At 43.8% G+C, this 15,785-nt stretch overlaps 1 protein-coding gene across 1 annotated transcript; it reads left to right on the top strand.

Annotated features, from left to right (window-relative positions):
- The first annotated feature begins 322 nt into the window (after positions 1-322).
- Positions 323-4,167, top strand: LOC123570260 (eukaryotic translation initiation factor 4B). Its single transcript, XM_045379526.3, has one exon. The coding sequence runs from the start codon at positions 352-354 to the stop codon at positions 2,185-2,187; it is 1,836 nt and encodes a 611-aa protein (XP_045235461.3). The 5' UTR covers positions 323-351; the 3' UTR covers positions 2,188-4,167.
- Positions 4,168-15,785: the final 11,618 nt, after the last annotated feature.

The following is a 15,785-nucleotide window of genomic DNA, read 5'->3' as shown; positions in this document are numbered from 1 at the left end:
TTGTTGGCCAGGCATGATGGCTTACACCTGTAATCCCAACACTTTGGGAGGCCAAGTTGGGCAGATCACTTAAGGTCCGGGGTTTGACACCAGCATGTACAACATGGTGAAACCCTATCTCTACTAAAAATGCAAAAAAATTACCTAGGTGAGGTGGCACATGCCTGTAATCCCAGCTACTCCAGTGGCTGAGGCAGAAGAATGGCTTGAACCCGGGAGGCAGAAGTTACAGTGAGTCAAGATCATGCCACTGCACTCCGACCTGGGTGAAAGAGCAAGACTCCATCCATCTCAAAAATAAATAAATAAAAATAATAGATGTGCCTTTGCGTTCTCTTTCCCTCTCCCAACATGGCGGCCTCAGCAAAAAAGAAGAATAAGAAGGGGAAGACTATCTCCCTAACAGACTTTCTGGCTGAGGATGGGGGTACTGGTGGAGGAAGCACCTATGTTTCCAAACCAGTCAGCTGGGCTGATGAAACGGATGACCTGGAAGGAGATATTTCAACAACGTGGCACAGTAATGATGACGATGTGTACAGGGCGCCTCCAATTGACCGTTCCATCCTTCCCACTGCTCCACGGGCTGCTCGGGAACCCAATATCGACCTGAGCCGTCTTCCCAAATCGCCACCCTACACTGCTTTTCTAGGGAACCTACCCTATGATGTGACAGAAGAGTCAATTAAGGAATTCTTTAGAGGATTAAATATCAGTGCAGTGCGTTTACCACGTGAACCCAGCAATCCAGAGAGGTTGAAAGGTTTTGGTTATGCTGAATTTGAGGACCTGGATTCCCTGCTCAGTGCCCTGAGTCTCAATGAAGAGTCTCTAGGTAACAGGAGAATTCGAGTGGACGTTGCTGATCAAGCACAGGATAAAGACAGGGATGATCGTTCTTTTGGCCGTAATAGAAATCGGGATTCTGACAAAACAGATACAGACTGGAGGGCTCGTCCTGCTACAGACAGCTTTGATGACTACCCACCTAGAAGAGGTGATGATAGCTTTGGAGACAAGTATCGAGATCGTTATGATTCAGACCAGTATCGGGATGGGTATCGGGATGGGTATCGGGATGGCCCACGCCGGGATATGGATCGATATGGTGGCCGGGATCGCTATGATGACCGAGGCAGCAGAGACTATGATAGAGGCTATGATTCCCGGATAGGCAGTGGCAGAAGAGCATTTGGCAGTGGGTATCGCAGGGATGATGACTACAGAGGAGGCGGGGACCGCTATGAAGACCGATACAACAGATGGGATGATCGGTCGTGGAGCTCCAGAGATGATTACTCTCGGGATGATTATAGGCGCGATGACAGAGGTCCCCCTCAAAGACCCAAACTGAATCTAAAGCCTCGGAGTACTCCTAAGGAAGATGATTCCTCTGCTAGTACCTCCCAGTCCAGTCGAGCTGCTTCTATCTTTGGAGGGGCAAAGCCTGTTGACACAGTTGCTAGAGAAAGAGAAGTAGAAGAACGGCTACAGAAGGAACAAGAGAAGGTGCAGCGTCAGCTGGATGAGCCAAAACTAGAACGACGGCCTCGGGAGAGACACCCAAGCTGGCGAAGTGAAGAAACTCAGGAACGGGAACGGTCGAGGACAGGAAGTGAGTCATCACAGACTGGGACCTCCGCCACATCTGGCAGAAATGCACGAAGGAGAGAGAGTGAGAAGTCTCTAGAAAATGAAACACTCAATAAGGAGGAAGATTGTCACTCTCCAACTTCTAAACCTCCCAAACCTGATCAGCCCCTAAAGGTAATGCCAGCCCCTCCAGCAAAGGAGAATGCTTGGGTGAAGCGAAGTTCTAACCCTCCAGCTCAATCTCAGAGCTCAGACACAGAGCAGCAATCCCCTACAAGTGGTGGGGGAAAAGTAGCTCCAGCTCAACCATCTGAGGAAGGACCAGCAAGGAAAGATAAAAATAAAGTAGATGGGATGAATGTCCCAAAAGGCCAAACTGGGACCTCTAGCCGTGGACCAGGAGACGGAGGGAACAAAGACCACTGGAAGGAGTCAGATAGGAAAGATGGCAAAAAGGATCAAGACTCCAGATCTGCACCTGAGCCAAAGAAACCTGAGGAAAATCCAGCTTCGAAGTTCAGTTCTGCAAGCAAGTATGCTGCTCTCTCTGTTGATGGTGAAGATGAAAACGAGGGAGAAGATTATGCCGAATAGACCTCTACATCCTGTGCTTTCTCCTAGTTTCTCTCCACCCTGGAACATTCGAGAGCAAATCAAAACCTCTATCCAGACAAGACAAAATAAAACTCACCATCTCCTGAAGACCTTTCTTACCTTTTTTTAAAAACAAAAAATGAAATTATTTTGCATGCTGCTGCAGCCTTTAAAGTATTAAAGTAACTGGAGAATCGCCAATATAGCCAGAGAGAAAGGGACTACAGCTTTTTAGAGGAAGAGTTGTGGTGTGTTATGTCACCACACAGTTGCCAGTGTGATTAGTGCCTAGGGGCCTCCATTTAGCAGAAATGGTAATGACAGTGATATAACGTCTGGAACCTGGTTGGGCAGTAGGGGAGGGAGGTAGAAGGAAAATTGTGAGATTTCTACCTTTTAGTTTTTATACTATTGTGGCATATATGAATTCTCAAAACATTATCTGAATACATTTTCCACTCTTGGAAAGGTAGATTTAGCCTCAAGTTGTTTTAGTCTCCAGGAGGCTGCCAGCCCCTCCTCTTATTTAATTCTGAGTTTTGGGGGCCAGCCTAGGGGGAATTTTTTTTTTAACCCCCCAGGGGGGTAGTTGGGAGTGAGACTATAGGCCATAAAGAATAGGACTGCATTGGACCAAAATAAATGGGAAAATCGTGGTTTGAAAAGAAGCTTTTGGGAAGTGATGAGTCATTTTGTACCAGGTAATGGGGAAAATTGTGTGACCTCCAGCAAACACATGAATGGTTATTTCCTGGAGCCAGAAGCACTTGGGGGTCGTGGTAATTCCCAGTATTTTCTGTGTCCTAGTTTTACCCTTTCTAAACACTGTCCTTTTTGAAAGTTTGAATATATCCACATTCTGTTGAAACCTTGAAACTAAAAACTTAGACTCTTGTCATCATCTTAAGTTCTTCGTGCTACTCTTAACCTCCCAAAAAGCAGTCTCTTAAGTCACATAGATGATGTCTTGGGCATTTTCTCTCTCAGCCATGGAGAGCTGTGAAAGGAAGAATCGCTGCTTTTCTCAAGCAAATCGGTTTCTTGATGTCTTTTGGTTCTCACTCCTTGCCTGCTCCTGATGCTTTGACCCCTTTTATAGATCAGAGTGCTCTAGAATAATGGATGGTCTTGGATGGTGGATAAATAGGGACAGGGACAGTTAAATTGGGAGCCTTTTTTACAACCTTGATGAGTTTTTCCCCCCACGTTTCCTTCTCCACTGAAATGCTACACCAATGCTTGTTGGATTCATGAGGTAGCCAGACCAATGTGTTGTTTTTCTTTTATTATTTTTTTTTAAAGCTTCCCTTGAGAGAATAAATGGTAATGGAGAGAACTATTTAACAAGGTCCTGGTTTCTCTTGCAACACAGTAGCTAAACTTGCCTGCTTGTATGTGCATTTTTGTAGGGATCGGCTTGGTAGACAGTATTAGCAGAGAAACGACACCTTGATCTTGGTTTGCAAGCCCGTCTCCCATCAGTCCTAGATTAGGCCCTGTTCAGCCATGCAGGGGTGTTGGTTTATGCGTGCTGCAGCAGTGGGCATAATATAATTTACCCAGTTGACAAAGGTGTGTACCAAGTGAATTTAAATAATTGGTGTGGATTGGCCAGTAGCTAAGAAGTGGGATTTTAAAGAGTGTTGAAGATTGAAAGGTTTTTTTTTTTTTTTTAAAAAAGGAAAAACCATTGATTGTAGATAATGAAAAGCTAGGGTTTGCCCTCTTCATGTCTACTCTCCTTCCAAATAGTTATATCCAAAACTGTTTTTCCCTCTCCCCTGCCTTGTCCCCCCTATTAAAATAGAAATGGGGATTAATGTCCCACTCCTGAATACATGTAAAATTTGTACAAAAATATCTTCTATGAAAATGATTTGTAATCTGTAGACTTATTACCTGGGAGATGTCTTGATGTAAAATCCCATCCTTTGGGTTGTGGGTTTTTTGTTTTCTCCAAATAAATCTGATCTTTAAAAATAATAATAATAATAACAATAATAATAATAATAGATGTTGATATGGAAGCGGTGAAAAGGGAACACGTCTACACTGCTGGTGGGAATGTAAACTATAAATGAGTGGATAAAGAAATTGTGGTATATATATGATTGAATACTACTCAGCCATAAAAGGAAGGAATTAATGGCATTCGCAGCAACCTGGAAGAAACTGGAGACTATTATTCTAAGTGAAGTAACTCAGGAATGAAAACCAAACACTGGATGTTCTCACTCATAAGTGGGAGCTAAGCTATGAGGATGCAAAGGCATAACAATGATACAATAGACTTAGGGAAAAGGGTGGCAAAGGGGTGAGGGATAAAAGACTACAAATTGAGTTCATTGTATACTGCTCGGGTGATGGGTGCACCAAAATCTCACAAATCACCACTAGAGAACTTACGTAACTAAATACCAAATCCACAAAAACCTATGAAAATAAAAGATTTTAAAATAAAATAAAATTATAAACATTTAAAAACATAGTTCCTAAAAAATTCTTCTAAAATGGAAAAAAAAAAAAAAAAAGTTCCTGAAGGTAATGTATCAGAAACTCTATTATGTTACCTCTTAATGCATATATATGAGCCGACTTGCTCAACTTCTGAGAACTTATCGGGAAGCTGCTGATCACCTGTTGCAGGTGTTTTCTATCTATTGTAAGACTGTATTTCCCTGGCACTACCTGCAACCAATTACTACTTTAGAGAGAGACAGTTAACAACCACCTGACTTGACCATCACCTGGTGATGTTCACTTGACATTTCTAGTGTGGGGGGGTGGAAGGATCTCTCCTGCCCTGCACACATCTGACCAGCTTTCAGATTTTCTTTCTTTTTATTTTATTTTTTTTTTAAGACGGAGTCTCGCTCTATCACCCAGGCCGGAGTGCAGTGGTGCAAACTCAGCTCACTGCAGCCTCTGCCTCCCGAGTTCACACCATTCTCCTGCCTCAGCCTCCGGAGTAGCTGGGACTACAGGCGCCCGCCACCAAGCCCAGCTAATTGTTTGTATTTTTAGTAGAGAAGGGGATTCACCATGTTACCCAGGATGGTTTTGATCTCCTGACCTCGTGATTTGCCCGCCTCAGCCTCCCAAAGTGCTGGGATTACAGGCGTGAGCCACTGTGCCCGGCTTCAGATTTCTTATTGTCAGATTTCAGGTAGGACAAACAGCTGATGTTTCTGGCTTTTGATTTTTTTTTTTTTTACCAATAGTATCCCCCCAAATGAAACTAATAAGCCTTAACCGACATTATGGCTTAGCCAAGCATGTATGAGGCATCTCCAAAGATGTGAAGGAGCCATTCAAAAACTAAAAAATCACACAAACATCAAAACAAATAAGGCTGGTCCCCTCATCAGAAATTAAATCCAGGATGCAGCAGTAAAAGCATAAAATTTTTAACTATTCGATGACAAGGTAAAGTGGCTTTTATTCTTATTTTCTCAGAGGATCTAAGGCAAGCAGTTTGAGCTTACAAAAAAAGCTTAACTTTGTTTTAGGTCAGATTTTTGCTCTGTAATTTAGTCAAAAGAAATTTTAAAGCTAGCCATAACACTATTAGGTGTCTTTATTTGAAACTCAATCTTCTGATCAACCACTTGGAATAAGAGAGCTCTAAAATATTTTTTAACTTAGAAGTCTCAATTTAAAGAATCCATCTTCTGGCCAAGGACTATTAGAATTTCCAGTGATGTATTGATTCTAAGTGACTCAATCCAACAGCCTCTTCAGTGAAAAACCAATCCCAGTGATCTTTTCCCCCACCCCAACAAAATAAAATATGTACTCTCAGGAACAGGCTTAGGTTAGCAAAAGACTCTTCTTGCCACAGTCCTATCGAACCAACAAGACTTGGGGTGGCAAAAGTTCATGATGGATGGGACTTCTTATGACAAGCCCTCCTGGGAGCTTAACACATTTGGAAAACAAAAGAAAAAATAAAAAACCTCAGGCACTCAAGGGTGGTAAAGTAGGTAATGGTTCTCTCTCCTTCCCCTTTTTAGGCTCTTCTGTGTATAATAGGACCAGAATCGCCCTCACTAAAGCCCATAGCATTAAAGATTATACTGGGACCTGTTGCTCTTGCATATGAGGTCAGGAGATTGAGATCATCCTGGCTAACATGGTGAAACCCCCTCTCTACTAAAAATACAAAAAAATTAGCCAGGCATGGTGGCGGGTGCTTGTAGTCCCAGCAACTCAGGGGGCTGAGGGAAGAGAATGGCGTGAACCCAGGAGACGGAGCTTGCAGTGAGCCGAGATCGCGCCACTGCACTCCAGCCTGGGTGACAGAGTGAAACTCTGTCTCAAAAAAAAAAAAAAAAAAAAAAAAATTTCCTCCCAATTCTTCCCAAATCTCTACGTCTAGGTTACCTTCTTTCGGGAACCATGGGTTAAGTGATACAATTTGCGTTAGGTCCCTTAATTGAGCCTGCAAAACCGAGGCTCCAGTGGCTTTAAGCAGCTGTTTGAATGCTTTTAGATACTGCTTCTGTTATGCTGATAACTGTTGTCCCGAGATAAAACCCTACCCTGAACAATTCCCTCGAACTTGGAGATCCCAAGTGGGCACCGATGACCTACTGACCTACTGACTTATCGGCTTACTGGCTTACCAACTGCACAGTCTTCACCTTCATTTTCGAGGGTTCTGTCGCAATTATTTGCAGCTATACCTCAGACCTGGGCACCAACATGCCAGGTCCTCACATGGGGCACCTACTGTCTGGGCCCAACCAGCAGACCCTGACCCAGCAATGGATGAACAAATACACTCAGACACAAATATCCAGTGAAAGAGCAGGCTAGGTGGCCCTGTCACTCACTGGTACCAAGAAGGGTCCTGTAAAGAGTTAACAGCAGAGGCCCTGATCAGCCAGGGAAGTTCGCATTTATTTAGTACAGATTAAATGACAAAGGTCTTGAGTAAACACCACTACAAGGTAATTGACATTCATGTTAGGCCGGGCGCGGTGGCTCAACCCTGTAATCCCAGCACTTTGGGAGGCCGAGACGGGCAGATCACGAGGTCAGGAGATGGAGACCATCCTGGCTAACACGGTGAAACCCCGTCTCTACTAAAAAATACAAAAAACTAGCTGGGCGCGGTGGCGGGCGCCTGTAGTCCCAACTACTCGGGAGGCTGAGGCAGGAGAATGGCGTGAACCCGGGAGGCGGAGCTGGCAGTGAGCTGAGATCTGGCCACTGCACTCCAGCCTGGGCGGCAGAGCGAGACTCCGTCTCAAAAAAAAAAAAAAAGATTAAATGTTGGTTTTAGGACCACCAGAGTAAACAAGACATTTAGATAAACTCCTCTACGTTCCTGTGTATCTATGCCCTAAGCTTTTAAGATTATTCAGCTGCCTTCAGCTAAACCTTTTACTGAAGCTATGCAAACCCCCAGACTTCCAAGAAGGTTTGTGACTATTTCCTATAACTATCTTTATAATTTTTCTCCTAAAATATTTCCCACTACCTTGACTAAAGTCCCACAGTTGAGAAGACAGGGAAGGGTATCAGACAAGCAAGAAAAAATTAGAACAAGTTTGGCCATAAGAAAGTAGAATGTTGGTCAGGCCTTTCAACACAGATTTAAAAAACAAAAAAGGAGATTAGGGCCATGCTATGAGGACACTGAATGGCAGACTACGTAATGGGAACTTCATCCCACAGATAAGAGAAGTCACTGGAAAGCTTTGAGAAGGTCACAAACATGACAAACAGGATTTCCAGGAAGATTACTCTGATCAGTATTAGGCAAGATAAGTTGGGAAATGATCTTCAACTTTGGAAACTTAATAGAAATATCTAAAAGATCTATATTTCTTTTCTTTTCATGTTTAATTTTGAAATAATTTCAGACTTTCAAAAATGTGTCAAAATTAGGCGAGGTCATCATATGCTTTTCATTCAACTTCCCCAAATATTAACATTAAAGATATGCACCTAATAATCAAAATCAATAAATGATTATTAACATTGTAAAATGAATGCCTGTACAGACCTTATCCAAATCCCCTCTATCTTCTGACTAATGTCTTTTTACTGGATCAGGATCCAATCTAATATCATGTATTGCTCTTCATTGTACTGTTCTCTCAGTCTGCTTTAATCTGGGAGAGTTAGGATTTACCTTTAAGAGTTTCACATTTTTGAAGAGTATTGGTTACTTATTTTGTAGAATGACCCTCAGTTTGGACTTTTCTAATATTTTCTCATGATTAAACTCAGGTTATACACTTTGTACAAGAATACCACAGGGATGATGCTGCACCTTCTCCATCCATTATATTACAATGCCCTAAGATGTCATTATCTCTGATTACTGGGGATGTCAACTTTAATCACTGGGCTAAAGTTCCTCCACTGCAAAATGACCCTTTTCCTTGAAAGCATTTTTAAACAACCAATACCCAGACCACAGCACACATCAGCCAAATCAGATACACTTGAGGGATGGTACAGGCATTGGTAGGCTTTAAATGACCTACAAGTGACTCTAATCAGTATCCGGAATTGGAAACCTATGACTTAGACAGTGAAGATTAGAATCCTGAAAATCAGCTAGGAGAATATTCCTAAGGCTTCTCTTTAAAAAAAAAAAAAAAAAAATCTAATTCTAAACAAAAGCAAATACATCTGGATTTTGGCATGGACATATGGTAGAGAAATTGAGGAAAAATAGAAATCACCTGATGGGGAAATAGATGAGTGAGTAGACTGCAGTCCAATTAAAAAAAAAAAAGCAGAATCAGGTGTGGTGACACTTGCTTGTAATTCCAGCATTTTGGGAGTGAAAGTGGGCAGATCACTTGAGCCCAAAAGTTTCAGACCAGCCTGGGATTTCACCAGCCTGGGTGAAACCCCATCTCTACAGAAACAAACACAAAAAATGAGCTAGGCAGGCTGGCACGTGCTTGTGATTCCAGCTACTCAGGAGACTGGGACAGGAGGATCAATTGAGCTCAGAGGTTGAGGCTGCAGTCAATTAGGATTTTGCCACTACACTTCACCCTGGGTATGAGAGTGAGACCCTCTCTCTTTAAATTAAAAAAAAAGTAAAAGTAATGTTCTAAGGTCAGATCTAGTACAAAAACTGCATCTTATTCTGTGATGTTTAGATGCTATAATTAAAACAGAACATGGAGGTGTTTCCATAGGAATAGCTGAAAGAGTCTATACTTTTTATGCAGCTGCATCATCTTCTGTTGTGTAGATATAAGGTAGCCTGTTTAATTAGCATTGTGCCGGTGGAAGTCTAGGTTGTTCCCAATATTTTGCTGTTAAACAAACAATACAGTGAATAACCCTGATTACGTGTCATTTTTTATGACTGGGACTGTAATAAATTTTTCCCAGTAAAGTTTGGGAGGCAAAAATATATATTTTTTTAATTTTCACATGCATTAAGAAATTTTACTCTACAAGGTTTGTACAAATTTTTATGTTCCCAGAAAAGTAGGGGAGGGTAATATCACCTCAGCTGCTCTCACACAAAGGTCCTGAGTGACAGGACCTTCAGGGACACAGGCACAGGGCCATATCCCTGGTGCCCACACAAGGCAGGGGCATCTGGATCCTGAGAAGCTACAGGAAAGGTGAGGGTGCCCTCTAGAGGACACCCTGCTAAGGATCAGAAAGGGGCCAAGGAAGGTGAGAAATTACAGCAGTTCTTAAACTAAGGGAAAGTTCAAGTGGAGGACATTAAGGTTCAAGGAGCAAGCTCAGGTGAGAAAGTGGTAGAGACTGATGGAAGGAGAAGGTAAAAAGCCATCTTGGCTATCTATGAATGGTAGCATAGGGATTTTTGTATATTTTCAAAATTGTATACTGTTGGATCATTTTTAAAATATAAATAAATCCCAAACTGGACCAAGTAACGACACTGCTGGAGTCTCACTTTTGGCCAGGAGAGCTGACAACATCCTGCTCCCCCTGGCCTGGACACTGTCTGACTCAGGGGCCTAAACCCTCTCTTATTATGGAGAAGAAGATGTTTTGAACATTCTCAACATTCACCCATTCACCTCACACACCTGTCATCCTCTCAAACCTCTTGCCCACTCCAGGATTTCATTATTAATTTACTGAGCTCTATTTCTGTCCCTCATCCATTCCAATATGTGGTGGGTCCAGGTGGTGGCTTCTGCCCATGATTTTGTTAAAAAAAAAAAAAAAAAAAAAAAAAGACTCTCAAAATTACTTTCCCTGACACCTCCTTAAACTGACCTCTACCTGCAGCCCCATGATCATTACCAGCAGCATTTGGACACTTTTTCTGGTAGTCAGATGCTTTCCATCTCTTATGAGGGTTCATTAGGAAATGTTACCCTCTCCACCCTGCATAAAGATTTCCCAGTAGAAATGAACACAGAGATACTGCCTGTGTGTTCCCAAAGGAAATGGTTTCTATAAGAATAAGTGAAAGCTGCAATTATATAAAAGACCAACTAAAACATACTTTACGTAGATGATTCTCACCATTCCTTTAAGAGATACATTGTAAAACATGGCATTAATAATTATTCTAGAAGAATAAAGCATGCATACTGTTTTCTTAAATTAATTTTAATAAGGTGGCTCCTCCCATGTGCCCAGGCTGGGTCTCTGAACAAAATTCTCCATCTTCAGTGGCAATGCCTGAGAGGATGACATGGACTTAGGCCTGATATGCAGCCATTCCTGTCTACCTTGCCCCTGCTGCACGACAGTACCAGCCCAGGACCCAAGTCTCCTGCTGAAGAGCTGAGAGAGAAAATGGAATATCCAAAGCCTCTAACCTTTTTCCAGTCCACTGCAATGGGTACCAGCGCAGTCCATTTGCACCTGAGGACACACACCTGCTGGTCTTTGGCTTCTAAGAGTCAGACCTCCCTGGCTTCTCTGGGTCCCAGCTGCTTTCACTCTGCTGAGCCCTGCTCTTTCCCATGGGGGTCACTCCCCTGCCACGCATGTCCTCCAGCTCCAGCTGACAGGTCAGCCAACCCAGAACCAAGAGAATGAACAAAGATTTCAATATCTAGTATGTCCAGCAGAGATGCAACCTGTACAAAAAAATAAAGAAGTAGAGATGCACACACCATCCCTGACAACATTGAGTCCCAAAACAATGTCTTCTGTGCCCCTCATTAAGGAGCTCACTGTCCCTCACCACATGGGTAAGTGCTTCCAGGATCTCTCAATTCCTCAATGGGAGGCAACACACATTTTAACAGAGTAACTCAGCAAAGGAAGTGGTGACAATTTACCTACTTTGATAAAGTTCCTGAAAACATCCCTACACTGCAAAATTTCCCTACGAAGGAAGACAGAAAAGACTTTCCAATTTCAAAACATGGGCCTCCTACTTTTCAAAAAAGTACCCTTGAAATAGCCAAAACAATTTTGCCAAAATAAATTGCAGAACTTGAACTTTCTTATTTGAACTCTCACAAGACATTACAACTGTTAAAAACAGTGGCTGCTGGCATAAGAATACAAATAGTGACCAAAGGGATAGAATCGAGAGTCCAGAAATAAACCCTCACCCTTATAGCTCATTGCTCTCGCATAAGGGTGTCAAGATAATTTAATGGAGCAACAATCATCCTCTCAAATAACGGTGCACAAACAACTAGATAACCACGTGCAAAACAATAAACTTAAAGAACTATGCTTCCAACCATATCAAACAATTATCTAAAAATGGATCAATGAGTTAATTATAAGATCTATAACCATAAAAACATCTTAGAAAAAGACATAGGGGTAAAACTTAATGACCTCAAATGTGCAATGGATTCTCAGGTATGACCCAAATGCATGAGAAACAAAAAGGAAAAATAGATAAATTGGGCTAAAGATGCAAGCCTTTTGTGCATCAAAGGATATTATCAAGAAAATAAAAAGACCAAACACAGAATGAGACATAATAGTTGCAAATCACTCAGACAATGGTTTCATGCCCAGAATATATAAAGAACGGCTACAACTCAAAAACACAAAGACAAACCACCCAATTTATATAAATGGGCAAAGGACTCAAATAGACATTTCTTCAAAGAAGATATGCAAATCATCAAGAGGGACATGAAAAGAAACTCAACATCATTAGTCATCAGGAAAATACAAAGTCAAAGCCACAATGAGATCCCACACTACACCTACAAATATGGCTAACATTCTTTTAATATGTTAAATAACAAGTGAAAGCCTTATGTAGAATTTGGAATCCTCATGCACTGCTGGTGAGGTTATAAAAAGGAACAGCCACTAGGAGAAACAGTTGTGCTGTTCCTCAAGAAGCTAATCATAGAATTCCCATATGAAACAGCATCCGTTCCTAGGTATATACCCAAAGAATTGAATCCAGGGACTCAAACAGGTACTCGCATGGGAATGTTGATTGCAGCATTACTCACAAAAGATAGAATGTAAAACAATCCAAGTGTTCATCAACACATGAATAAACAAATGTGGTGACACATACAATGGAATGTTTATCTACCATAAAGAGGAATGAAGCTCTGACATCCGCTGGAACATGCGTGGACTTTGGAAATCTTATGTTAAGTGAAATATGTCAGAAACAAAATAAAATATATGTACAATTCCATTTATATGAAACATCAAGAATAGGCAAATTCAGAGAGACAGAGCAGAGATGATCAATGTCTAGGATGGAAAATACAGGGAGTTATTATTGTTTAAAAGATACAAAGTTTCAGTTTAAAATGATAAAAATTTTCTAGGAAAAATAGTGGTGATGGTAACTGAACACTGTGTATGTGGTTAATTCCACTTGATTGCACATTTGAAAGTGGTTAAAACAGCACATTATTCACAGAACTGTGAAAAAAAATATTTCTATTATTTAATTCACCCAGGCTAATGTGTCTGTTTTGGCAGCTGAAGTCCATGAATACATCATCCAACCCAGTGTTTTCAATGAAATGTATCAGGTTTTCAATCAAGTTAGCTGGAAACTCCTGTCCCCAGAATAACTAGAGGTCCCAAAACAAGAGCTCCAGCAGGGGTTCAACCAGCAAAGATCCCATAGGGCAGCCTCGATGTCAGGCCCTGGATGGCATGTGAGGCTATAGTTATACAACCACGGCGTGAAAGTGTAAGTGTTTTTACTACTTACAGACACTGGGGAGCACTCGGCACACCTGGAGACCACAGATACAGAGGTCAGTGAGCCCAGGCAGGGAGGAGAGAAGAGCCCGGTAAGCTGATGGCTTTAGTAAGTCCAGGTGTTATCTGACAGGTTTCCAGCAGGGAGCTTTAATGGATGTGTGTAAAGCAAGCAGCAAACACTGGGACCAGGAGATCATGCTGTGACTGAGAGGTGGTCACTTTAAATGTGAGGGCAAATATCGGATTTATCAGTTTAAAGAAAGCAGCTGGAGAGAGGGGAGCCCAGCACACCAAGCAGAAGAGATGCCTCTAAGATTTTATCTCTGGCCACCAACTAGAGCCACTTGAACCAGATAGAGTATTGAAAACTGCCAGGGTGACCAAGGCCTGCCTCTGATGTGAGGCAAATAAATTTACACCTTAAAAAATGAATGCCAAGGCAGCATGACACTATAAGCACTCATGACATCCAGGGACACCAGCAGGGTGTGGTACTGTGCCCTGGAGTCAGAATCCTGGGTTCTGGTCCCTGGGCATCAGAAAATGAAAATGACTTGTCCCTGCTCCCGTGGCATTGATCCTCCCGCCCTGCTGCTCCCTCTTCTGCTCCCAAGCCCATGTGCAGTGCTCAGCCCCAGACATCACTGTCCCAAGGGTATACACAGTGCCGCCTACTGCACACAAACACAAACCCACAGAAGGTGACAAAAATCTGCGTTTGGGACTCCCGATTGTGAAAGAGGGAGAACAGTGAACATAGACCTACAGAGACTGGGACTCATGGGGCTGGAAGGTGATGGAGCTGTAACATAACATATGTGTGACCTCGTGTGAAATGTGCAGATCCTTGTGGAATAAAACACACAGCCTGGCCTGGGACTAGGGCCACCCACACTTCCCTTCCAGTCCACCAGTGGGCGGCAGAGTCCCTCCAGCCTGAGCCTTCCCAGGGGATGCCGACCTCCCTCATCTAAAACGATAGCCGAGAAGGGTCCACCCTCACCAGGGTCACCTCGGCCCAAGTCCTCAACGTCCTCCGTGCTCCCCACACGGACTCTGTCAGCTCCTCCCTGACCTGGCGGCCGCCAACCTGACACCACTCCCTCTGCCGGCAGCTCCTGCCCCACACACCTGCTCCTTCCCTGGGATCAGCTAAAAAGACATCTCCCAGGGCAGCCATGGTGCACGCGACGCCACATTGGGCGCTTTCCCCTCATTACCTCCCTCCATCCTCATCAAATCTTTCTGTCACTGCTCCCTAAATGTCCGCCCATGCTCCATCTGTCCTGTTCTCTGGGGCATCCCAGGCCAAGCCTAGTGCTGACACAGACCAGTGCCTGCCTGAGGGCCCACAGCCTCCCTGGGAATCAGTCAGGCACCCTATGACCTGTCTGCCCGCTGCCCCCCGGGGGGCTCAGAGCGCGTGTGATGGTCACACACAGGCACCATCCAGGATGTGGCCACCTATCCCCGCCTGTCCCTTGGGAAGACAGACCTCTCCAGTGTGCCTGCTGGGAGAAGGGGATATTATTGCTCTTTGCTCCCAGAACACAACTCACCCCCATGTGCCCTCTCAGGTGTGAGCAATGTCCCTCCAGACAGGCTTTCTGGCAACTGCCTGTTCCTCTTCTACAGAGAGTAGCTTGGCCAGGTCAAAACCCTCAGGACAGACCCCTGGGTATGTCAGCACATGGAGGACTGAGCCCATCACGACCACGGAGTAAGTCGGGATGAATCACTGCAGCTCTGAACCCCTGCTCTGTCCCAGGCTCCTGTTCCTGCATCTCAACAAGCCATGTTCCACAGGGTTCCTGGGTAACTCCCCACTTCCTCCTGCACCACCATGGGGAAGGTGTGGTGTCCACAGGACAATCAGATGGGCAGAGAAGAGAGGACACCAAAGATGGTCAGGAAGAAATGAGAAACCCTGAGCCCCAGCTCAGCTACCAGACTCCAGGGAGCAATAGTGACTAAGAACGGACCCTTTGACTATGGGACTCACAGCCCCCACTGAGCAACCAGCACAGGCCTCTCCTCCCAAGGGGCACGAGAGATTCACCCTGCACACCTCCAGGAAGGACACTTTCCTCTGGGACACCCAGGTCCTGAATATCCATCCTTGGAAGCTGCAGTCAAGCTAGACACAATTAGAGAAAGGAAGGGTTCCTGTCACCAGGCGACACACAACTCACCCACAGCACAATGGGGTGTCCCTGTGACACGGACCTGGTGCAGCTCCAGCCTCCTGCACTGAAGGGGAGAGTCAGATGGGGATGAAAGAGGGCAAAGGACATGAATGTGCACCCCAAACCAGAGCCATTGGGACAGCAGGAGGCTGAGGCCCAGGACTGTACTTGCCCAACCTACAGGGTATGTGTGTGACTGTGTGTGTCTGTGTGTGTCTCTTTTGTGTGTGCGTTTGTGTTTCTGCACATAATGTGTGTTGAGGTTTGGTGACAGAATCACTGCTG

This window comes from Macaca fascicularis, chromosome 19 (assembly GCF_037993035.2).
Source record: "Macaca fascicularis isolate 582-1 chromosome 19, T2T-MFA8v1.1".
NCBI classification, from domain to species: Eukaryota; Metazoa; Chordata; class Mammalia; order Primates; family Cercopithecidae; genus Macaca; species Macaca fascicularis.
The sequence above is the reverse complement of the archived record's forward strand: the minus strand, read 5'-3'. Positions and strand labels throughout refer to the sequence as shown.

Excerpts from the sequence above, each read along its gene's own strand:
- LOC123570260 (XM_045379526.3), top strand. The coding sequence starts at position 352 with ATGGCGGCCTCAGCAAAAAAGAAGAATAAGAAGGGGAAGACTATCTCC.